The sequence below is a fragment of the Nelumbo nucifera genome, chromosome 3 (genome assembly GCF_055504915.1).
Source record: "Nelumbo nucifera cultivar China Antique chromosome 3, China Antique-T2T, whole genome shotgun sequence".
Classification (NCBI taxonomy): domain Eukaryota; kingdom Viridiplantae; phylum Streptophyta; class Magnoliopsida; order Proteales; family Nelumbonaceae; genus Nelumbo; species Nelumbo nucifera.
The window spans coordinates 72,434,112-72,460,396 of record NC_142651.1 but is presented as its reverse complement, the minus strand read 5'-3'; the positions used below and the strand labels follow the sequence as shown (position 1 = coordinate 72,460,396).

The following is a 26,285-nucleotide window of genomic DNA, read 5'->3' as shown; positions in this document are numbered from 1 at the left end:
GCTCTCTTCTTGGGGTTTTCAACTGACGTAGTTTCGGTTATGTTAGTTTCTAGAGAAGGATGTAGAACATAGAAACCGTTCTCCAGTTCCCCGTATGCGATGAATCTGTTATTTCTTTTAATAGTAATCGTATTACTAAAGAAGACAGAATAACCACCTGCACACAGTTTTGAGACAGAAATCAAATTTCTTCTTAAATTTTGTACATAAAGACAATCTTTTAGTACAATTATTCCTTCTCTAAAAAATAATTCCACGGTTCCTATGGCCGCGGCTGCAACAGTTGCAGTAGTTCCCAAGTAGAGTGTGACTTCCCCTTCACTCAGCCTTCTGCTTACCTTGAACCCCTGCAGTGAGTTACATGCATGAGTTGAAGCCCCAGAGTCAATACACCAGGACGCAGAAGCTACCAATAAATTGGTTTCTATAACACAAGTTTCGAAGTTACCTTTCTTGGATTCCAGGTAGGCAGGACAATTCCTTTTCCAGTGGCCGGTCTTCTTGCAGAAGTGACAGGCATCCGATGCTTTGTCTTTCTTCTGCTTCTTGCTTTTAGTGGCTTTCTTCTGAGGCTTCTTTGCCTTCCTCTTTCTCTTGCCTGACTTGCCAGCTTCAACAAGCATGGCTACAGGCTCATCCTTTTTAATCAATTCTTCAGCTCTTTGCAACATATTGCTGAGCTCTTGCAAGCTGACATTCAGCTTGTTCATGTTATAGTTCATGATGAACGGATTAAAGGAGGCAAAGAGTTAAGGATAGCATCTATCTGGGTTGCAAGGTCCAGCCCGGATCCAAGAGCCTCCAGTTCATTGATGTATCCCATCATCTGAAGACAATGGTCGTGAACTTGTTGGCCCTTGGACATTTGTGTGGTCATGAACTGTTTCAAGACCTTTTGTCGAGTAGAACGATTCTGCTCTTCATACATCGTCCTGAGACTGTCCAATATGTCCTTGGCAAGTTCGATCTGATCGAACTGCCTCTGTATCGGATTGTCCACGGAGGCAATGATGTAACACCGGGCAAGGGAGTTTTTCTCCTCCCATTCTTGATAGTCTCTCCTTCGGGCCTCAGATGCCCTATCTCCCGGACGCTCCGGGGCAGGATTCTTTGCCACTTTATCATGTTTTTCAGAAGCAAGGACCAGCATAAGGTTTCTATACCAGTCAGCATAGTTTGGGCCTTTCAACTTGTTGTCATCAAGTAGCTTTGCAAAAGATCCGTTTGCCATTTTCTGATAAAAGAGCAAACATCAGTCCACGACCTAATTTGATTCATGTTCATTTCATAGATATGGATTTTAATCTACGATCCATTTCCATTTATTCGTCTCTGAGATTTCCCTCCTTTCTCAGTGACGGAGACTACGGGTTGTCTCTGGAAATGTGGGAAATCACATAGGGTGCATGAAGCCAACTGTTTCAGCTGCATAACCCCACCACCTTTCTGTGAAGGATCATATCCACTCATCATATGAGTTTTCCCTTTGGCCTCTGTCAGACAAGGTTCAGAGCCGTTTTCAGGTAAACCTTTCTATCCAGTGAGTGCTTACACATCATGTTCGTGAACGCCAAGGTACCGTGAGAGAGTTCCCATTTTCTGGTGAAGCCCCTCCCACATCGGTCTATGATGCCCCTATCATCTTATGAAACACTTAGACAAGCCCAACAGCAAATGGATAACCCATTTTCTGGTGCGTTTCCTCATTACTGAAGGACCCATCCTTGTGCTAATGATGGAAGGCCTTTAGAGAGTTCATCATATGAATCTCCCTATCACATGCACTCATATTATCTGGAGGGAACTGATAATTACGCCCTAGTTTTATCTTTAGGTCAAACCAAAGTGGCTCCCACTGACTTTCATAAAGCCAGATTTTGGTGGGCCTAAATCGGCTAGGGTTCCGCACGAGACCTCATGATGAGGTGTGGGGCCCACCACGGAGGGAGGTCATCCAATGACCAAAAGGGACACCATGGCAATGATGTGCATTCAGCCATGGTGTGCGAAAGAGCCACTGTCGATTGAGCATGGGCCAAGTACTTATGGCCCATGTACGTAGCACATCACACATCCATACATCACATGCAAGGATAAATTGATCCAATCAATTAATTATCTGTAAAGCCCATTTGAAGCCCATTTTAAATCCATAATATTAACCATTAACATTATCTAGGTATATGGGCCGAATGGTTCAACCCATATAGCTTTATGTGTTAAGTGGGCTTTTAGCAGTTTTAACTATTTAAAACTGGGCCTTTACAGGTTGGGCCGAATTAACCATTTAATTAAACATCAATCCTCAGGCCCATTAGTGGGAAAATTAGGGCTGACTTTCAGCCTTGATTAAACCCTAGATTTGGTCCAAACAGTTTGAACCAATCTTGGTTCGAATGGGTCTAGGGTTTGATTTCTAATTAAATCTTTAATTCAAGAAAATAATCTGAAATTAATTACTGATAAAAGAAAAACAACAATCAGTCAAACAGGGCTGTTCGTACAATCCATCCTGCAAAACAGAGGTTAGATCACAGAATGCAGTTTCATAAACTGCAAATCGCAGATAGCGATTCTCCCATCTGCGAAATCTTCTTCTCTGCGATTTCTCCCTTTCTGCGCCGCCATCTTCGATCCAAAATAAAATAAAATAGAAATCCTATTTCTATTAATTATTACATCAGATCGAATGCCTATACATTGAGTCTAAAAATAAAAAAAAAAATTATTTACAGACCAAATGTAATAAATAAATCAGGAAACCGCAAATCTTACAGGTTCCCTGCGCAAACCAAGATTTCGATCTCCTCTTGTACGAACAGCCCATAAATCAAGAAAATCATAAAGAACAATTCTAAATAATAATCAGATTTATATAAAATTAATTTCAGATTATTCGCCCATTAATTTTGGGAAAAAAATCCCAAAACCCATATCTGCGCAAATCGGGTAGAACACCTTCTGCCCATTTGCGCAGGTTCAGATCTGAAACTAGATGGTTCAAGATTTGAACCATGGCTCTGATACCACTGAAGGGATGAGAGATCCATCCTATGGACGCCCAAAGATTGCGGAATAAGGGGCGAATTTCAAAAATTTTATCTCTCCCTTCAATTGGGAATCGTATTCCCCATTTAGAAAATCATATTTTCAAGGATCAATCTTGAACCACAAACTGAACCAGATCTGAACCAAAAGGAGTGGGAGAGGATTATACCTGATACGGAGAAATACTATCTCCCAATGGAGGTGTTCACGCCCAAGGAAGGATCCAAAATCTGCTCCCACTGAAGATGGCGCAGTGCAGGGTGGAGCAGAATCAGCAACGTTCTTCAAAAGAACTTGATCCTTCGTAAGGATCAACTGGACGACTTGAGTACAGCTCCAACCAATCTTTTCACAAAAGATAGAAATCAAGATCCAATCTTGATTGCTCCCAAGAACTGGAGATCGAACTGAAGGAATGGCAATGGCAGGAAGGTGGCGGCAGGAGAGAATTCACAGTATGCAGGAAATCTCTCAATCTCTCTTTCTTTAAGAGAAGAATGCTGTTGATGATGTAAAAGGCTGCCGCCCCCTTCCCCTTTTCTAATCTCAAAGGGATCAGCTCCTAATCAGATTAGGAGTTGCTAATCCAAATCATATTTGGGTTAGAAGTCCCTTAGTGATAAGGGATAATCCTTATCTTATTTGCAAATCAGATCAGCTGTCTCCTAATCTAATTAGGAGGTTTCCAGATCTAAATCTTATTTAGATCTTGGACTCTCTGAGTGGATAGGGTCTAAGCCCAATCCTTTTAGCTGACCCACTTCAGAATTCGCCCCCTTTAAATGACTGATCAAATCAGCCCAGTTCGAAATGGGCTTAAGGCCCATTAAGGTTATGTACTCAGAAACATTCCAAATTGCTGCCCAGTTGGGCTTCCTTGTATGGCGTGGGACCCAAGCATTGATCTACACATCAGCCACATGGGTTCAGCCCAGCCTTTGTTACAAGGCCTAGCCGAATGCACTACTGAAGACAGTGTACCCCCTGAAACCCATCAAATGAGCTCTATGGGCCCAACACTTACACTAAGTGGTCCCTGGGCCAAGCCACCTTGTAACACCCAGGGACTGTGGGCAGATGCAAGATTAGCCCATCAGGTGTTATCCTCAATGGTCTTACACTTAACCTCTCAGCCCATAATGATCATACACTGCCCGACAAGAGAGGACCTCTCCCTCGGCTGCCAGGAACAGTGTTGCACTCTCCACTTATATGGATCCCGGGAATTAAAACCTTCTTGCAAACAATTTAGAAACCATACATATATACTTTTATATCTTATATAAAATATATTTTGCAAAACAAATCTCAACGGTTGAAATCGGCTGCCGGCAGTCTTGGTTTCCATCAGTGAGAGTTCATCCCCGATCATTACCTTTGTCCGACAAAGGGGCTGATCCTGTCACTATGATCACCCACTCAGATGAATTCTCGGACTGTCCCAACATACCCAGGTTTTGACCCCCGCTAAGGATCTCACTGATTGGTACATCAAAGACAGCCCAATCCGACACCTAGTGTAGTATCATAATCGAGTCTAGGGGTCGGGTGTAACTTTCCAGTTTTGCCCATCAATCTCCATGGTCCAGGGCAATACTGGAAACCTGGTCCAGTTCAAAGATTCAATTAATCCTACACTGTATGTGCCTAGGGTCTCACCCTGGCAGCTGAGACAGGCCACCCCAACCGACTTGGTGGCACCACAGTGTCAGCCTTGTCAGGATAGGTCTCCCCAGACCGACCCACTGGCTGTGAACATTCTTAACTAACACGAGTCTCATTAAGTGTCCAGTTTAAGGGTATTACACAGAAACATACCAAGGGAACATGAATCAAATATGTATCTTTATTCATTTACAATAAACTCATAAAGTACATCATTCTGATTGAAGCTAAGGGCATACAAAACTGTCTAACATTGGGTGCCCAGAAATGAATGGAGGAGATTATGGCGCCTAGGGTTGAAAGGTGGAGATTAAAAGAGGTGGGTGGCACCCTAGAGTGGATGGCTAAGATATAAGATGGAGTGGAGGGTTGAGATCTAGTGATGAGGGGCTGAATGGTGAGGATTAATAGTTAGGTGTCACCCTAGGGTTTAAAAGTTGCAAAAAGAGTGCCCTAGAATGAGTTGTTGAGATTAAAAGTGGTGGAGGGTGGAGATTAAACACCTAGGGGCGGCTAGGGTTTGCTAAGAGTGAAAAGAATGGGTTAAAAGGGGCCCTAGGGTTTGCTAAGGCGTGGGGAGCATGCTAATATAGTAGAGGGGCACCAAACTAGGTTTAGCAGATAGGAAGGGCCCTCTTGCTCTTAGTGTTTTACAAAAACACCCCCTCTCTAAGCTAGACTTAGCACCAGCGTCCAAAAAGCTGCATTTCGGCCATGAAAACTTCCCAGTTTTGCACAGAGACCCTCAAAGGTCACTACATTGAAATTATCTGCGAAAAGGACAGAATTTGACTACTCTAAGGCCGAAAATACCCCTGAATTGATGCCCTCAAGGCATCAAAATGCAGAGTTATCACACCCCCCAACTTAACCATTGCTAGTACCGTAGCAATGTAGCCTTAAAATTACACTGACCATAAAGATCCTTCCCATCTCAAGATCATCCCTAACAGTATTAGTGGCATCCTGATTCCAGAATTCTCAAAGTCCTTGTAGATCAGTATTGGGCTTAAGGGGTAAAACTGTCTTACTTTGAATATTATAGAAACTTGGCTTAAAAATCTAATTTACCCTTCCATTTGCAGCCTGTCTTGATAAGCTGAGATTAATTTTTAAAATCAGACATGTATTCTTCTTATCATTTTTTTGACAGTGGACTTCTACCCCTGAACTTGATTTGCACACTTATTTCTATTGTTACCTTCCACCGTTTGACGTGAATCCCGACACTTGCCTTAGGTGAAGAGACTCAGTTACTAAGTGTTAGATGATTGTCTTTGGCATTCCCTTTCCCGTTTGATGTGAATCTCGACACTTGACTTAGGTGAAGAGACCAGCTTACTAAGTCTAGGGTGTCCATTGACCTTTTATTTTCTCTCTCTCTCTCTCTCTCTCTCTCTCTTTCTTTTTGCAACATTGTTCAAGGTTGTCCACTGTTTCTAACAATTTGAAGAATTTTTGTTTCATTTCTCCATCTTTCTCTTCTTATCTTAGTAGGGGCAAACTTGGGAGTATTTTCCAATTTCTAAACGGTTTCAACAATATTCAAATAAGACCATATTTGACTCGTATCACTTGCTACCAATTTCTACAAAATTCAATATTTTTTTATCAGTTTCCTCAACTTTTCTGTTTGGGAATCTCTTTTAATGGAAAAATTTTAAAAATTTCTCAGTAAAATTTTTTAATTCTTTCGAACTACTCACATTGATCGTGTCTAACCATATTCAATGATCAACAGATAGGAATCGAAATTTAACGGACTAATAATCAAATTATAAGTTATTAATAAATCCATAGATAAGGTAAAGGAGATAAGATAAAATATCTAATAAATAAATAAGTAAAAATTAAACCGATTATAATGTGGGATGTTCGGATATGCCCTCAAATCACCCACTAAATGCTATAACGGGCTGATGAGAGTGGGTCAGTGGACTCTGATTTTTAAGACGTTGACAATGAAAAGGCAATGGACATGCGACATTAAGCATCGAATGGGAGAAAGTAGCAGAGGTTCCTTCGTTCAGTTGAGGTGGAGAGCAAACTAGCTTGCACTTCTAAGCATGGGAGTTAACTGCAGCAGAAATCTCTTTCTTGGTCGATCTCATTGTCGGTGCTCTGCCATGGGTCAGTTGTGGCGATGCAAATAGGGGACCCGCTCCTTTCAATGGGGGAAGACCAGTTCGATGGATTTAATGGAGGCTAGACTAGGAGTGTGTTTTATGTATGGTTTAAGCTGGAGAGAGGATGTTGGCTAAAAAGATAAGCCATCACCATGAGTTGCAGCGGGTGGTGTGCCGGTGGAATAAAAGAAACTGAAACAAGGGCGCTGTGGGGATGAGTAGATGGCCACGAAGGAGAGAGAATGGATCAAGGGAGATCAAGATACAGATAGAAAGGGGGAGAGAGAACAGGAGTGGCGGACTGTGAGAGAGATCCAGATCTCCGGTTTCATCGATGCATCGAGTAAGAAAGAAGGAGATGAACAGCCAATAAAGAGATGATGAGAGAGAGAGAGAGGGGATCGGGGAGGGTGGCTGGGAAGAGAAGAGAAGAGAAGAAAGAAAGGGGAAGGAGTCTCTGCCGGGTTGCTCGGTTTCTCCGGTTGAAGGAGGTGAACAGTGTTTGGTATCTCTACCCGTTGGTTCTGAACAATGGGTATTCCCTGTTTGGGGAGAGAGAAAGAATCAAAGAGGGGGACAGAATGGCCGGCTTGGAGAAAGGAGAGTGCCACCCTTTAAGCGTTGTTTTTCAGATCCACTAATCATCGTTCCAACTGTTTTTCAGATTCTACTGTAATCACCATGGACTCTTGGTGGTCGGTCAAGTCTCCAAAGGTCTAGAGAGACAATGAGGAAGAGAGAGGAAGAGAGGAGAGAATGGAGAGATGTTCTTGAGAAATTCTAGGGTTAGAACTATATAGTCGTCCTCCTTGGTGGAGAGTTGTTCCCCCCCCCTCCCCTTTTTTAGAGAGAAACCCAAGACTACAAAGAGAAGGATCTAAAATGAGACATTTCTTTTTAGGAAAATGGGTCTTTATCTTTATGTCAATTATTAAGGGAGTACCATTGGGGTTTCGCCACGTGTTTAGTGAGATCCTTCAAAGACAAGATTTTCTTTCTCCTAAGGATTCTCACATGGCACATGTAAGCTATATCCCTTTACGGGTTCCTCTGTGGACACATGTTGAGGATAAGCTCTTGATCTAGCTAACGTATTCGAGTGTTTCATTAGTTATCCTCGAAATGCCTTGTCTTAGCTCACTATAATTGGAAGGAACACTGATCTCCCGTAGGTGGGTGTCGCTGGCCTCGGGGTTTATCCACCATTCATTACAGTCATGGACTGTCGTTTTGTGTTCATTGCAAGGTGTTAGTTGTGTATCAGGTTTGTCTTAGATTGGCGATTTTATGTCCATTGCAAGCCTTGGGTGACATTCATTACTCATCACAGGTCCCAAGAAGTGTTTTATGGTCATCGTAGGTTTGAGGAGGTGTTTTATACTCATCATGGGTCTTGGGTGGCCCTATGTGCTTATTGCAGATCCCGGAAGATGTTTCATGCCCACCACACATCTCGGGTGGCTTTATGTGCTCATCACAAGTGTAGGCTTGATTCGGTCGATCTAGAGCCTTGAAATGGAATCTTGGTACGATCGAGGGGCAAACAAGAGCAGATTTTGGTGAAATTTCATAGGGTAGGTTTTTTAGGTAATCTGAGGTGATTGGTAAGGTTAGATTGGGCCAAATGGGCCCAGATCGGGTGGATTTGGAATCCAATCAATTTGGAGCCTTAAAATGGAATCTTGATCTGATTGAGGTGTTTTGGGTTGAAATTTCATATGTAGGGGTTTTCTAGCATTCTAGGGTGATTGGTAAGGTTTGATTGGTTTAGATGTGTTTGGATCAAGTGGATACGGGTTATGGGTGCAAAAGGGGTCGAAATTAAATCTTTGTTCGATGAAAGGTTAAATAGGGGAATTTTGGGTTAAAATTTTGAGGGTGTTTTGTTCCGTGGGCATTTATTTAATAAACGCTGCCACATAGGCACCACTTCAACAGTTTCTCTTTCTCATTCTCTTCCGTATGCATCGAGAATAGCAAAAGGTGACTTTGGTTTCTGTGCACGCTTACCATTTGGGAAAGTTATTTTTTAAAGCTTCCTCAAATGGTTAGGCGTTTTTTCACTATTACACTGATGTGGTGCCTAGTGGCGCCTAGTTGTCATAAATAGTTGTAATTATTACCTTTCTCAATTTTGTAAGCAAATAAAGTATAAATGTTGAATGAAAAAAAAACGTAAATGGAACCATATACATACTTTATGGGCATGTGTTTTGGTGTGGGCAGAGTCTAACAATGGTGTATGATCGGTTCAGGGGGGTGAAAATCATAAAAATTTGGGTCAACGAGATGTTGTGAAATGGAATCTTATTTTGATGGAAGGGAAAATGAGGGAATTTGGGGTTAAAACTTTATAGGCAGGTGTTTTGATGTATCTAGAGTTTAATGGTGTGGTTTGATCTATTCGAATGTATTAAGATCGAGGAGATCTGGGTTCCGAGTGTTAGGCTAACGAGAGGCATCATAATGGAATCTTTGCTCGATGAAGGGGTAAACGGAGTAATCATGAGCTGAAATTTTATGAGTAGGTATTTTGGGATGTCTTGAGTTGTGGTGCCTGATTTGAGAATTGAGGTGTAAATGGGTGTTGATCGGGGCCATCAGATTGGTACCAGGCATATTTAACGATGGATTTATGGGCTTTCAGGGTAAAAGTTGGGCTTTTAGGGTTTTTGGGTGTTTTGGGGAGATTGGAGGGATTTGATTGGACGTTTGGGGTGAATTAGGGTTCAGGTGGCAGACCGAGCAAAAATTGAGTGCTGACAACTGGTAAGAACAACAACTAAAGAGATGGGATTAAAATCCTTCACTTAGTCACCAATAGTGATAATTCAACCTGAACTGGAAATATCAGTATTAAATTTAATGGTAACAACAAATTATTGAGATGTGATTGTTAGCACTAACACCGAAAGAATTCCTTTTGCAAATAAACTATGTTATATGTTATGATTAGAGGTTAAGTTAAACTCTTAATAAAGTTTTGAAATATGTCAAGTAATAAAACACATAATAGAACTTCACCTACGTGTACATAGAAGTGGTGTTGCTTATCATGAAAGTTTAGGTTTTTGCTTTCAAGAGTGTTCATGAAACAAGGAAAAAAACACATGGCCAACAATGTTGAGAAAATTTGAAACTCTTGTAGAGACAAAACATTTTTATGTATATGGATATTTTCGATTTGTCTTGAGAGTAATTGGTTTAAGGTCTTACCACCAATAACTTTGACAAGACTTTGAGATATCTATGTCATAGTATCTTGGACTAAGAGAGACCTATGTAATTGATCAATCAAAGTGGGGGATTGTTGAACTTCAATCTCGATAGAGATTAATCCATAGTGGTACTTTAAGAAGTTTGCCCATTTTAAAATTTCCAACAAAACTCTTTGTTTTAATTTGAGCTTTTAAGGAGCTTGTTTACACTCCTTAGAATTAGAGGAGAGTATAGAGACTCACTATTGTGCAATGTGCACACACACGTGTGCAGCACAAAGAGGCACTTTAAAGGCACACTTTGCTCACACTTCACGTGGTTCATGAGAAGTGACTATATTTTTAATGCAATGACATTTGATGCAATGAGAAGATTTGTGATGTATGAAATCATAAACTACAATTATGTGAAGCCACAAACTATAGTTAGATAACTTTGCGAAACCGCAAATCGCAATTATCTAACTTTGCAAAATCGCAAATTATAGTTAGCTAACTTTGTGAAATTGCAAATCGCAGATAGATAACTTTACAAAATCACAAATCACAAAAGCCGAAGTTTACGAAATCACAACTATGAATTTTGTGAGATTGCAAGTTACTAAGCAACATCACAAATCATAATTTATGTCATTTGCAAAATCGCAACATCACAATACATATTGCGACTTGCAATTTGCAACTCAGGAAAATTGCATTCAATTTAAACTGCACATAAGGGTGTGTTTGAAGATTAAACCACGTCTGTTGATGGTTTAAGTTAATTCAACAATCATAACTTGATTAGGTGTGACCAAAAGACATTATTCAAACGTTAACAATCACTAACTATTAACTATGTGAACAATCACAGTTTAAAATTGTGACTACACAAAGAGCCCCTTCAAACCAATACAATTTTTCTCAAAGATGACTCTCCAAAATCTATAAAAGGATGTGAACCAAGCCGAATAAAACACAATTTTCACTCAATTTTCTCACAGAAATCACTATTATTCTCTACGATTGATCTGCTATTATCTCACAAAAGGTTTCATTTGAGAATCTTCAACTTTATTGTTTGCAATTTCTCACCCAAGGCTTTGCTGTACCCTAGAAATGAATTTGCCTGTAACCTATTATTAACTGATTGGAGGCAAAGAACGTTCTAATGGCAATGTCTTTAGATACAACTTAGAGCTTCTCCAAATTTTGTAACCCCATTTCCCAACAAAAATCAATTTTGATGGTGCTACTTCTGAAATGTGATAAGCAGTTGGGGTGGTGTTAGAAATCATATTGGTGATCTAGTATTTACTCAGGTTCACACCTAGTTGTTCGGCTTTAGAAACTGAAAACTTGGCTTTGTTGCATGGAAAGCTGGAGCTTTGCTCAAGAGCTTCAGTTACAATGTGTTATTTTTGAAAGAGTTGCTTTGAATGTCATTCAAGCTCTGTCGGAGTAGATTTGTAGTCCTTGGAAGATTTGAAGGATTCTGGTCAACTGCAGGGCTATTCTTGATCATACCTCCAGGTGCTCAGATCGTTTTCTCTCACACTTCAACACTTGGTCTAGGAGTCCATTCCTAGAGGATGTATTTCTCATGATTGTATGCTGAGCCTGAGCACAAGTGCTCTTTACAATAACTTGTATACAATAAACTTTTCCTTTATAAATCAATTCTTTATAAATAAAATGCTAAAATACAATCAACCTCTTTCTCCATTCCAACTCCTACACCTGTATTGAGTTCGAACAGAATCTATGATTGCAGAGTTAATTAACATTAGCAAGAAGCATTGTCCAATTCTTTAACCAAAGCTCTTTCCTCTGAACCTGTATTTAAAGGAAAACATAAGTTACTTAATACAAGTAGCTTTTAATTATCAGAAAAAAATGAGATTCATCAGTAAAGAATTAATAAGAAAAAAAAAGATACATTTAAGATTCCTCAACTAAGTATCTCCAAGACATGTATTCCTCAAGGTGATTAGAAAAACAAAAATATGCTTAGGTCTTCAGAAGGTGTAAAAGGATTTTTATATTGTTCAATATACATAATTCTTACTGGAAGAAATTGCAAGAGAGGCAGTTAAAATTTGACAGATTCTACTAACCACATCTATAAGATGAGTGGAACATCACTCCATACACAAAATGTGTACCAACATGTGGTAATGTGATAAATTATATCTACAATTCATAGTTCAACTTGTGGAAATAAAGATGGAACAAAGTAGAATGCCCAGTTTAACTAAGCTCAATTCAATGGTTTGGACAGCTCAATGTTGAAAGCCCTCTTGGGATGAGACATCTAATAATTTTACAAACTAAGTCAACCCAAGGGCCTGATAATGGATTTCTTTTATTGCTGGGCACATTTATTTTAGCAGTTCCAATTTAACCTAAGGCCCCATTCGTTTACCGGTAAATAAGAGCGGGGGGGGGGGGGGGGGGGGGGGGGGGGGGAGTTAATCAATGGGTATCTCTTTCCCATTGACCAAGTTTACAGCGTTCTTTCTGCATTGAGTATTGGGTCCCACGGTAAAATCAGCCTCACTTACCCGAGTAAAACTTACCCATCTCCTAGGAGGGTAAATAACTTTCCCACCTAGGGGGAAAGTTTATAAAACATAATGGGACAAGTTTGCCCATTTTAATATTGGCTTTTTATGGGTAAAAAAAGCCATTCTATTACTTACCTAAGAATCAAAAGAACATGGGTAAGTGTTACCCGGGAAACATTTACCTGGGTAAGTGCACTTTCCCGGGTAAGTTATAAAATTCAAACGAATAAGGCCTAAGAGTTAAATGGCCAAGAACCATTGGACATAATGATGTTTTAATACATCCCATAGATGGTCTATTGATTGGATTTCCAAGGATAAAAGCTGGATGAGCAGTGAATATTTATCCATCTTTATCTGGCATCCTCATCATTGCATCAACGGGGGCATCTAAATTCAACTAGAAAGAAGTTATAGACACTAAATGTAAGTGTATATGCCTGTGTGTCAGAAAGAGAGAGAGAGAGAGAGAGAGAGAGAAAGAGAAAGAGAAAGAGAACCTATATAAGTGAATCAAAGTTGCTTTATCCTTGGGGAGGATTTGTGTTCTCAGTCCTGGAATCTTGCTGCCTGGTTCCATCAGTTGGCCCCACATTGGAATGCTCCCTTGCTGGTGATCTCTGCCATCCACCTCTATTATTTTGTTGATGTGCAGATCGCAGTTCCCGGCTTGCTTTCCATCTCAGGTATTCCACGAGTAAAGAATTTGTGCTGATTGCAATCCCAAACCCAGTGAAAGAGGAAAGGAGGACTGATAGAATTGCATTAACATTGAGCTGCAATTTTTATCACATAAGTGGAATTCTAGGTCTTAAGGTATGAAGAGGATAATAATCAAAGTAGGATGGAGAAACTCATTAAAGGAAATGTTCCAACTTACTATATTATAAAAGATATGGGCAAACAGGATCACAATTGCAAACTGGAAGGAAGCATAAGCCCAGATGAAACTCTTGCTTACTGAAACCATGAGATAGTAAAAATCATTTAGTCATGATTCATGGAAAATTAGAACATCTTACCAATTCAAGAGCAATACTCCCATCAGGAGTATTGCAAGAAGACATCATTTTCTCCTATCACACTTAAAAACTATTTAAGGATGTCAATGTATCATTCAGTGGGTTCTACCGTAGAGTTCAAAGTTGATCCAATGGAACAAACCTAAGATCTTATCTATGTAATGCATTAGACAGTCAGAGGTAATGGATAGTTCATATTTTAAAAGGATTCAGAAAGAGAAGATGTAGTAATTGGAAAATGCTGTGGACAAATACCATGGCAATCCATAGATATAGACCATCCATCTGACAAGTGCTGAGATTCGGCTGATAATACTTGTGTTTTTTATGTTGATTAGCAGTAGCCGACTTACTAGGGGTATACTTGTCATTGTAATTAGACTCATTTGTGAGTATATAAGATAATGAAAGGGGTGGTCAGATCTGATTTTTGGATTTCTCCCATTCTTTCCAATTTCTCTCTTTTCTCTTCTCTGCAAAACTTCTTTCTTTTCTATCACAGGTTTGAAATCAGATTGCAGTTTTCCACTTTCTAGTACAAGCAATACTCAGGATCAACCATTTTTGTGGCAGAGTATCAAAATCCAGATAGAATGAATTTAATTAGAAGCTTGGATAATGCAAAGCATATTTTGGAACTTTTGCATTGGTCAAAAGGCCAAGAAAAAATGCCTCTTTTGGCACATGCTAGAGGAATTGGGTAAACGGCTCATACTTGACAAATAGGAGAAAATTTTTCCCATTCTCATCATAAATCACAAAAGATAAAGATTAAAGCTAAAAACATTAGACTTGACAGTATTTTACCCATTGTGGAAGCTATCATGGCAGAGAGGAGACCCAGAACACAAGAGAAAGGCAAAGATATGGCCAGAGCACGAGGGCCTAGCTCAGAAACCTGTGCATATTAAAAACACAAACCAATGCTACCATCAGCTGGGACAAAAATGTAAAAATTTAATTAGATTAGGAAGGGACACTTATTGTAATACTCAAATGAATAACATTACAATAAACAATAATGAAAAATGGTGCAGCATGAATTCTCAACGAATGGCCTTGTTGCAAAGATGAATTGTATCCATGTCCTTTCTTTTGCTGCTAACTTTGATTGGTGGTTGCATTAGTTGGATGTTAAAAATGTTTTTCTAAATGGTGGTGTTCTTGAAGATGTGTATATGATTCAGCCGCTAGGTTTTTGTACTAAAGAGACAAAAGAAAAGGTTAAAAAAGACTCTGTACGGCTGAAAGCAATCTCCCTAAGCTTGGTTTGGTAGATCAAATGATGTTGTGAGACAAGTTGGCTTTTAGGGATGTCAATGGGTTGGATTCAGCATAGGTTTGCCTCAACCCAACCCTCCTATGTCCCAACCAGAACCTGACCCAACCCGGATCGACAACATATAATTTCCAAACCCAATCTGGCCCTATAGAGTATAACCCGATACTGACCTGACCTGATTCATTGCATTTCAATTGTATTTTTTTAATATGTTTTGAAAACCTAAAAGCCATAAATTTAAATTTTAATGTGTTTTCTAGGTTCTAAGGTGTCACTTTTTCCATTAAAAAAAAGAAGAAAACCAAAATCAACATGTATATAAATCCTAAACACTATGGAGTTATAAGTTAGAAAGTTACAAGAATACTTTGTATTAGACTTGTTCATGGGCAGGGAAGCCTAACGGTTTCAAGGCGCCAAGGTGAGGCTAGGTGACCATGGGGCACCTAGCCCCCACCTAGGCAATGGAATTTTAAAATAAGAAGCCGATGGATTTCTAGCCCTTCTGAACTAGTCTTTTTGGTTTTATGTATTCTGCACTTACTATTGTGCTTGTGTTTCTTGCAGTTTTTCTTGATGAGAACAATTACTAAAATAAAAGAAGAAAATGAAGAAGAAAAGTAAGGGGTGGAGCCCCTGTTCCAGACCCAGAAATGCTGGTGAAAAAATATTAAAATAAAAGAAAAAATATGAAGAAGAAAAGAAGGGGCTCCGCCCCTGTTTTAGACACCAATGATGAGAACAAAAAAAAAGCTGAAAATGCAAGAAGTTAAGAACAAAAGAAGGGGATGGAGTCCCTGTTCTAGACCCAGAAAAGCTGGTGAAAAAAAACTAAAATAAAAGAAGAATATGGTGAATAAAATAAGGGGCAGAGCCCCTGTTTCAGACACCAATAATGAGGGAAAAAAGCTGAAAACACGCAAGAAATTTAAGAACAAAAGAAGGGGGCGGAGCCCCTGTTTTAATCCAATAATATGATTCAAACAAGGAAAGAAGAATGGTTTTAGTCCAACAAAAAGGAAGAGGAGAAAAATGGGGTGTAGCCACTGTTTTAAACCAGTGGGAAAAGAGAACAAAACGAAGGAGGAAACTGATTAACTCACCTGGACTTAGAGGACTGTGTCGGAACGATGGAGGGCTATTGTTCTCTCCTCTTCCTCAGTTCGATTCTTTTGTCAAAGTGAAACCCTTGAGATTATTTTTTTTTTACTTACAACAAAAACATGATAACACGCAACATGTCCTATTATAAAAACTAAAACTAACAAATAAAATATTATATATTTTATATTTATTTTTATTTAATAAATGTTTCATATTATATATGTGTTTCAGGCCCCTAAGCATGCGCCTAATACATTTTTTCTTGGCGTTTAGGCGTTGCATTGGCAACTATATTGGCGGGCAGGTCTAGCCCAGCCCGTTCTTGGTTAAGCTTGGACAAGATTTTAAGCCTGTGATCTTGGGCTCGGGCCCTACTTTTTTTCAGGCCAGGCTCAAGCTTTCTCAAAACATCCCAGCCTGAGACCAAGCCCAACCTGATAATGTTTTATATAATAAAAATGTATTTTATAAAATAGAAACTATATAATACATATTTTTTCCTTTATTCCTCTTATATTTTCCCAAGCCAGTTAGACAGTTATGCCCTTAGCTCCAATCAGATTGATGTATCTTTTGACATTTATTGTAAATGAATAAAGTACATAATTGATTCATGTCATTGTGGTGTGCTTCTGTGTAATACCCTTAAACTGGACACTTATGAGACTCATGTTAGTTTAGAATCTTCACAGCCATTGGATAGGTTTAGGGAGATTTATCCTGCCAAGGCTAACACTGATGTGCCACCAAGTTGGTTGGGGTGGCTTGTCTCAGTTGCTAGGGTGAGACTTGAGGTACATGCAGTGTGGATTTTCTTGAAACCCTGAACCGGACCAAATTCCAATATTGCCCTGAACCTTGGAGATAGATGGGCAAAACTGGAATGTTACACCTGACCCCTAGACTCGATTATAGTACTACACTAGGTATCGGATTGAGCTGTCTTTGATATGCCAATCAATGAGATCCTTAGAGGGGGTCAAAACCTGGGTATGTTGGGACAGTCCGAGAATTCATCTGAGTAGGTGATAATAGTGACAAAATCAGCCTCTTTGTATATATATATATACATATATATATACTCAAGAACCATTTAGTGTAAATGTTGGGCCCATTAAGAGCCCATGGTGATGGACTCAAGGGTTCACTGTCTCCTACAGTGAATTCGGCCAGGCCTTGTAACAAAGGCTAGGCTTAACCCATGTGGCTGATGTATAGATCAATGTTTGGGTCCCACGCTATACAAAGAGAGCTAACTGGGCAATACGATAAGGGGTAAATGAGCACATAAACTTAATGGGCCTAAAGCCCAATTCGACCTGGGCTTAAATTAGTTAAATAAAAGGAGGCAAGATCTGATTTATAATCTGATTAGGATTAGCAGAAAGGATAAGATAAGTCTTATCCATTTAAGAGTCCAGATCCAAATATCAGATTTGGATCAAGAAACTCTCTCCTAATTAGATTAAGAGGCTGATCCAAAGAAGACTATAAAAAGGGGGCGAATTCCTCAGTTTTAACACACAACCTACAAAATTCTCTCCTATTTCTTTCCATCCCTACCCAATTCGATCTCCTCTTGAGAAATTCATCAAGAAAGGTTCTTGATATTGTTTCTTGGTTGAATAAACAATTTGAAGACGTGCTCACCAGCCCCTGTTCGATTCTTGCTGAAGAATCCTAGTTCTTGCTGAAGAGCCATCCTGTTGATCCTGCTTCTTCACACACTGTGTCATCTTCAGTGGAAGTGGGTTTTGGTCTTCTCCTTGGGCATGAACACCTTCATTGGGAGTTACTGCTATTTCGTATCAGGTATATCCCTCTCCTCCCTTTTGGTTTCAGATCTAGTCCGGTTTTAGTTCAAGATTGATCCTTGAAAATGCAGTTTTCTAAAATAGGAATGCGATTCCCAAATGGGAGAGATAAATTTTTGAAATTTCGCCCAACCTTCTGCAGGTTTCGGCTATCCATATGATGGATCTCTCATCCCTTCAGTGGCTAAAGAACATTCTGACAGAGTTGAGGTTTGAGATTCCTAGATCAATGTCTCTCTACTATGATAATAAGGCTGGCTATTAACATCACACACAACCCTGTGATGCATGAGAGGACAAAGCATACTGATGTGGACAAACATTTCATACATGAAAAGATTGAAAGTGAAGAAATCTGCATTCCTTATTTTAAATCCAATGATGGGCAGCCCAATTTGAAGGGGATGATACATATATATCCCAACTTGAAGGGGAGTGTTGTATTAAGAGTACTCTTAATTAATCAGGGGTACACTTGTAGTATCTTCCTTTGTGACATCCTAATATATAAGTTTGAGTGGGATGATGCCACTCACTCTAATAGTCTCAAAACCCTGTCTTTTCTCTACTATTTTCTACTTCTTTTCTTCTCAATCAAACTAGAGTCAGCATCACTAAAAATACCTAACCAAGGAACAACTTGCCAAAAGAGGCGTAGGCATAGTCTTACGATTGTGTGCTCTGTCAGGAGGAGATGGAGAAGGCAGACCATCTGTTAATTCACATACAGTCGTCTGGACACACTTCTTGAAGGGCCTTAATATTCAGCTATGTTTCCTGCATGCTTTGCACTTTGCAGGAGACAATTAAAGGCTGGCAGGTAAGGCTGAGTCAGGTGTTAAGGAGAGGTTTCTATTTATTAATGTTTCACTTGTTAGTGTAGAGCAATACTTTTTAGTCTTTGATTTTCTTTAGGTTTGATTTTTGGCCTGGCTATATTTTCTGTTAGGCTTTTTAGGCTTTTTCAATGAGACTAGTGGCCAAAGAAATATTTTTCCCTCTCAGCTCCATCTCCCCATCAATGCATCCTGTGCATATCCTCTTTTCTCTACACTAATTCAATTACCAATACCAATTGAAAGAAAATCATAGGCACAACCAAGGTTCAAAATTTCGACATAATATGCCTCGTATTGGGCATATCGTATTGTATTGCCAGGTCTCCAATACCCCAAATGAGTTTCGGATTTTGAGTGGTTTCAGGGAGGTAGATATGCCTAAAACCGACCCCCTGAAGCAATTTTGGAAAGAAAAACTAAAAAACAAAAAGTTATTAAGCATTGAAACACCCGATATGCCTGTTCATGCATATCAGGTTATCGATACTTTAAACCTTGGGTACTGTTAGTGGTGTTAGTGAAGGGGTATTTCGGTCTTTGTACTTGTTGAGAATGTTGATGTGTACTGTTATGTTAGTTCGAGTGCCTCTTACTTAAAGAAGGGCACTTAAGTCTTTTCCAATAAGTTAATAATATAATAGCAGGTCTGGCCGAATCTAGGGATAACTTTTTTCTATAATTCGAACCAGCCTTTCTCTCTTTCCTCTCTTTTCTCTCTTCCTCTTTCCTCTCCTACTTCTTGCTGTTTACTTTATAGTCAACGAACAAGACAGAATTCTAGGGCAGGTCAAACTTTAACATGGTATCAGAGCGAGGTTCAACAAATCAAACTTGCTAGAATTCTGTCTTCTGCGCATTCGAATTAGGGTTTCTCTTGGGTTCTCAGCTGTGAGTTGGAGACTGGGAAAAGGACTGAAAAGGAGTGATCGCCCTCTTCCCTAGGAGGTTCCTATGCCTCCGATTGTGTCGTTGGTGATTGGTTGCTGTGGTTTCTAAGCCCTAGTTAGGGCTGGTACGTGTGGTGCAGTGGTGTCTCAGCCCTTCGTGTGGTTGGCCTTCAGGCGATGAGGTAAAGTTTTTTTTTTATGCATATTATCTGTTATGGAATACATGAGATGTGTAGTACAGTTCGCATGATGGGTTTTCAAATTGGAGTATGCTAGGGTTTATGCTAGGGTTTATTTTGGTTTGTGTGTGATTCGAAGGGCAATAGTGTCTACTTAATGGTGTTGCAGTTTTCAGTATTTAATACTGCTGAAATCAGTGTACAGACTTCGGTGAGTAGGGTTTGTGGTGTTGCAGTTCTCAGCATTTAATACTGCTGAAACCAGTGTGCAGATTTCGGTGAGTAGGGTTCGTGGTGTTGCAGTTCTCAGCATTTATTACTGTTGAAATCAGTGTGCAGATTTCGGTGAAGTGTCTGTGTGTAGTGTGCAGTGTGTAGTGCTCATAATTCAGTGATAAGGGAGTTCGGCAATGGCAGATAATAGTGATAGTAAACCTAGTGTCATGATATCTACTGACTACCTGAATGTCCAAATGACCTCCATTAAACTGAATGGAGAGAATTATGTCCCTTGGGCCAAGTCTGTAGAGGTTTTTCTGAAGGCAAAGAAGAAAGTGAAGCATATAAGAGAGGAGAAACCCCCCGCTAATTCTCAGGAGTATGAAGACTGGGAACAAGAAGATGCACAGATCATTACATGGTTGTGGAACAGTATGGAACCCAAAATCAGTGTGAACTTCATGTTTCTTGACACAGCCAAAGAGGTGTAAGATCATGCTAAGAAACTGTATTCAGGTCAGGATAATACCACTAGGGTATATCAACTGTATCAGGAATACTTCAATCTGCAACAGGGAAATCAGAGCCTTGAGGAGTACTATGCCAGTGTGAGGAATATCCGTAATGAGTTAAATGTCTATCATCCTCTCACTTCTGATGTCAAAGTTCAACAGTAACAGTGAGAGCAGCTTGATGTGACACGGTTTCTGGTGGGGCTGAAGTCTGAGTATGAACCAGTACGAGCCCAGATACTAGGGGGATCTGCTCTTCCAGCTTTAGAGGAGGTGTTTGCTCGTCTTCGGAGGGCTTCCATTGGATCTATGGATTCTAATGTCTCCGATAAATCAGCATTCTTAGTGTCGAGAGGTCGAGGTGGCAGAAGTGGGGCTCGAGGAGCCCAGTCTGGTAGGAGTGGTAGTGGTGGATCTACACATATCCGTGGTGGTGGTCGTACTGGAGGCAGAGATTCAGGGGGAGCTCGTGGTAGAGGACGTGGCTCGGGTCCACGAAAGTGTACTCATTGTGGTTTGGATGGACATACCATTAACTACTGCTATGACTTACATGGTCCTCCCTCGACGTGGGCCAACCATGCCATGACTAGTGACACCAGTTTTAGTTCTAGACAGGAGAACCGGTCAGCTGACCCGATGCCTTCTACTCCCTCAGATGGTCCAGGCAAGGAGATGGTGAGTGTTCCTCGGGATGAGTATGAGAGGTTTGTTCAATCCAAGTCACAGCAGAACACAACTTCCTTTGCACACTCAGGTATGGCTTGTTTGGCATCCACACCCAACCCCTGGATTATTGACTCTGGAGCCTCCGATCACATGACGGGAACTCCAGGTGTGTTTTCATCTCTCACTCATTGCTCAACATCACAATCTGTTACCCTTGCTAATGGCTCCACATCATCTATATGTGGTGTTGGTAATGCTGACCTAGACCCTGCATCCCTATCCTCTGTTTTATATGTACCTGAGCTTCCATTTAATCTTATGTCTGTTAGTAAGCTGACCAAGTCCCTTAAGTGCTCCATCACTTTTTACCCTTCTATGTGTGTTTTTCAGGATCTCAAGACGGGGATGAAGATTGGTGGAGGGCATATGCCGGTGGATTGTATTATCTTGATGGTGGTGGACGAACGTCAACGGCCCTTTAGTCATCCATTTCTCCTCTCCAGTGGCATTATAGATTTGGTCATCCTTCGCTAAAAGTGTTGCAGTCCTTAGTCCCTTCATTGAGTCAACTTTCTGTTTTAGATTGTGAGTCATGTCAATTTGGGAAACACCATCGTGTTCCCTTTCGTTCTAGGGTCGATAACCGTGTGTCGAGTCTTTTTTCTTTAATTCATTCAGATGTTTGGGGTCCTTATAAAGTGATGTCATATAATGGATACCGATATTTTGTTATTTTTGTTGATGACTGTTCAAGAATGACGTGGCTCTATTTAATGAAAGAAAGAAGTGAATTATTTGCCATCTTCCAGAAATTTTATGCTGAGATCCGCAATCAATTTGAAGTTCACATCAAAATTTTCCGTTCTGATAATGGTCGTGAATACTTGTCTTCATCTTTTCAAGAATACTTGGACCAACATGGCATTATACACCAAACTTCATGTACCTACACTCCGCAACAAAATGGGGTTGCTGAGAGAAAGAACCGCCATCTTGTAGAAACGGCACGCTCCCTCATGCACCACATGAATGTTCCCAAAATCTTTTGGAGTGATGCAATGCTCACCTCTTGTTTCTTAATTAATCGGATGCCCACGTCTATCCTTGATGGTCATTCTCCTTTTAGTGTCTTATTTCCCAACATGTCTCTGTTTCTGCTTTCTCCTCGGGTATTTGGGTGTGTTTGCTTCATTCATAATCTGGGTCCCGGGACTAACAAGTTAGATGCACGTTCCCTGAAGTGTATCTTCCTTGGCTATTCCCGAACTCAGAAAGGGTACAAGTGTTATCATCCCAGTTCTCGTCGTTCCTTGGTATGTGCTAATGTTACATTCTTCGAGTCTACTCCGTTCTTCGTGGGGTCCGGTGCTGCTGCTCCCTCCACATCACCACCTCCTCTTCCTCTTCCTGTGGTTGATCCACCTCCTCTGGTTCCAATCATGCCTACGTCCTTGCCTCCGGTGCCACCGTCGATTGACCGTCCACCCATCCGTCACATGTATACACATCGCCCGCGTGTACCAGCTGCAGCTCCTCCAGCTTCATCACCGTCGACAGATCCAGCTCCAGCTTCGACACTAGCCTCCAACCTAGATCTTCCTATTGCCTTCCGGAAAGGTAAACGTACTTGCACCCTTCACCCTATTTCCAATTTTGTTTCACTTACCCACCTCTCCGCCTCCCATCGCCAGTTCATCTCTTTGTTATCCTCCGTGGTTGTTCCTAAGGATGTCCAGGAAGCCCTTACCTCTCTAGAGTGGTGCCGTGCTATGGAAGAAGAGCTCTCTGCTCTGCATCATAACCACACTTGGGATCTCACCGCTCTCCCTCCTGGGAAGCAGGCTGTCGGTTGTAAGTGGGTGTATAGTGTTAAGTACTTGCCAGATGGTCGTGTTGAGCGCCTAAAGGCGCGGCTGGTTGCCAAAGGGTACTCCCAAACCTATGGCATTGACTACACAAAGACATTCTCCCCGGTTGCTAAGATAGGGTCAGTTCGTGTCATCATCTCCCTTGCAGCTATGTATGATTGGCCTCTCCATCAGCTAGATATCAAAAATGCTTTTTTGCATGGTGATTTGCTCGAGGAGGTCTACATGGAGCAACCACCAGGGTTTGTTGCTCAGGGGGAGGATGGTAAGGTATGCAGACTTAAGAAGGCTATTTATGGACTTAAACAGTCCCCTCGAGCATGGTTTGGTAGGTTCAGTGAGGTGGTCAAGAAGTTTGGTATGAAACAGTGCCAAGTTGATCACTCTGTCTTCAGTTTTGACTCGTCGGCAGGCAAAATAATATTGGTGGTGTATGTGGATGATATCGTTGTGACTGGGAATGATAAAATGGGCATTGACAGATTGAAGCCATTCCTACAAGAACACTTTCAGACAAAGGACCTTGGCAAGTTGAAATACTTTTCGGGCATAGAGGTAGCAAGATCTAAGCATGGCATTAATTTGTATCAGAGGAAATATGTGCTTGATTTACTGGAAGAAACAGGGTTGTTGGGTACTAAACCGGCTGAGACACCTATGGAAACAAATACGAGGCTGAGCAGTGATATAGGTGAAGTATTTGAAGACCCTGGCAGATATCGATGACTTGTAGGCAAACTAAACTATCTAACCATTACTCGGCCAGATATTTCATTTGCGGTTAGTGTGGTGAGTCAGTTCATGCAGAAACCTTTGGTCCCACATTGGAATGCAGTGCTAAGGATTGTGAGGTATCTGAAAGGAGCTCCTGGTCGTGGTTTGCTGTATAGGAGTGGTGGAAAACTGGTAGTAGAAGGATACACCGATGCTGATTGGGCAGGTTTTATGTCTGATAGACGATCTACCACAGGCTATTGCACCTTTCTGGGGGGTAACCTGATAATGTGGAAAAGTAAGAAGCAAACAGTTGTGGCAAGAAGCAGTACAGAAGCAGAATATAGGGCCATGGCACATACTGCTTGTGAATTAGTGTGGCTAAGGAACCTTCTACAGGAGATAGAATATGACATCAGTACTCCAATGAAGCTCTATTGTGACAATCAGGCAGCGGTTCATATCTCTTCCAATCCGGTGTTTCATGAAAGAACCAAGCACATCGAAGTTGACTGTCATTTTGTGAGAGAGAAGGTGCTGAATGGGGTGATAGAAACTGCATATGTTAATATGGGAAACCAGTGGGCAGACTTGTTTACAAAAGGTTTGAGTCGGGGGAGAGTGGACTACATATGTAACAAGCTGGGATTATATGATATATACTCACCAGCTTGAGGGGGAGTGTTAGTGGTGTTAGTGAAGGGGTATTTCGGTCTTTGTACTTGTTGAGAATGTTGATGTGTACTGTTATGTTAGTTCGAGTGCCTCTTACTTAAAGAAGGGCACTTAAGTCTTTTCCAATAAGTTAATAATATAATAACAGGTCTGGCCGAATCTAGGGATAGGTTTTTTCTCTAATTCGAACCAGCCTTTCTCTCTTTCCTCTCTTTTCTCTCTTCCTCTTTCCTCTCCTACTTCTTGCTGTTTACTTTACAGTCAACGAACAAGACAGAATTCTAGGGCAGGTCAAACTTTAACAGGTACAACTTTACCATTGTTGCTGAAATCCATGCAATGTTGTGAAATGTTGAGTTTTCTTTATACTGAAATTCCAATCAAGATGGAAAGAAAATTCACGATTCATGAATAACTTGTTGGGTTCTTAATGTTTTTCATGCCCAAAGTAATAATAAAATGGAAGATGGGCTTGCAAAATTAAGGGCTTCTTCCCAGAAATCATACTAAGTTTTAGATTTACCAAATGATATCACAGATTGTCATCAGTTTATATTTTATATTTATTTTGCATGCTTTAAAGTCTAGTTGGGATGGTTTAAGGCAATTGGGTTTAGGTTTGGCATCTTCTATAGATATGGTTGTTGCATCTATATTACCCTAATGTTCTAATGCACCTCCTACCCCAATACAAGCCTCTTTGGGCTTTAAAAAAAATATGGATATCCATATTGAGCACAAGGTGCAAAAGCAATACTAAGCACATAAATCTGTTTTCTCGTATGTCTTACAAATGCACTGTACATATTGTGAATGTTATATTGTTTCAAGCAGATCCCACAAGTAGAGTACAGGTGGACCCCATGTACAATGTTCTAGATGTATGATATACATGCATTTATAAGGCATAAGAGAAACATACATTTTGCATTTTTTAGAAGTGCAAACATAATTCTTTTACCAGCAGTTGCTCCAGGAAGCAGAAGTATGCAAGCATGCTGACCATGACAAGTACTGGTACATCTTGCCAGACCCTGTTACACATGAAGGATTATTATTATCTCGCCAACCAAATAAAGACCATTATTATCTCCATGAATTGTGGGATGAGACTATAAACCTACAAGTAATACTAAAAGTTTGCATAGAAGAAAATGCAGAGTAGAATGAATTATGTATAACAGCTAAACAATTTCTATGAGTGCAGCATGTGTGCCTATGTTTCTATATTATATTATATATAAAAATATTATGAATAGCATGTATAGTAGATATTATATATTCCATTTTATAAAAATATTATGGAGTTTATCTTTTTGATCACACATCTGAGAAAGGGTTGTTGTGCAAGACAGAGTCCTGTCCTAATGAAAATTTGTCTTTTAGAATTGTGGCATTGTTGTCTTGGCCATATGTGTTTTGGTTCCATGAAATTTTTGTTTCCAAAGTTATTTAATTCTATGTCAAACTTGAATGTTCAGTGTGAAATTTGTCATTTGTCAAAACAATATAGAACCATGTACTTTGCGAGTAATAGAAGTAATGCTTATTTTTATTTGATACATACTGATGTCTAGGGCCCATATATTATTCCTTGCATGGTTGGATGGATATAAGTATTTCCTTCTTTTCATTGATGATTATTCTCGACACACATGGCTGTATTTGATGAAGAGTCAAGATGAGGTACCTACAATTATTCAGAATTTTCTGAATATGGTGGAAACAATTTGAGAAAAGAGTTAAAATCATAAGGTTTGACAATGCTAAGGAGTACTTTGAAAAACATCTGCAGGTGTTTGTTGAGGGGAAGGGAATTATTCATCAAAGCTCATATGCTCATACCCCTTAGAAAAATGGGGTTGCTAAACGGAAGAACATACATGTGGTAGAGGTGG

At 40.2% G+C, this 26,285-nt stretch overlaps 1 protein-coding gene across 3 annotated transcripts in view; it reads right to left on the bottom strand.

Moving 5' to 3' along the window:
- Positions 1-11,238: 11,238 nt before the first annotated feature.
- Positions 11,239-26,285, bottom strand: part of LOC104589712 (uncharacterized) — a 76,049-nt gene continuing 61,002 nt past the window's right edge. Inside the window, exons 5-9 of one of the 3 annotated variants that reach the window (XM_010248119.3) lie at positions 25,349-25,421; positions 14,433-14,523; positions 13,484-13,563; positions 13,104-13,379; positions 11,239-11,872 (exon numbers count right to left, since the gene is read on the bottom strand). In XM_010248119.3, coding sequence (XP_010246421.1) covers positions 13,128-13,379; positions 13,484-13,563; positions 14,433-14,523; positions 25,349-25,421 — 496 coding nt within the window. In that variant the 3' untranslated portion in view covers positions 11,239-11,872; positions 13,104-13,127. The remainder of the gene's footprint in view (positions 11,873-13,103; positions 13,380-13,483; positions 13,564-14,432; positions 14,524-25,348; positions 25,422-26,285) is intronic. The other 2 variants (XM_010248120.3, XM_019196381.2) reach the window with 2 other exon arrangements.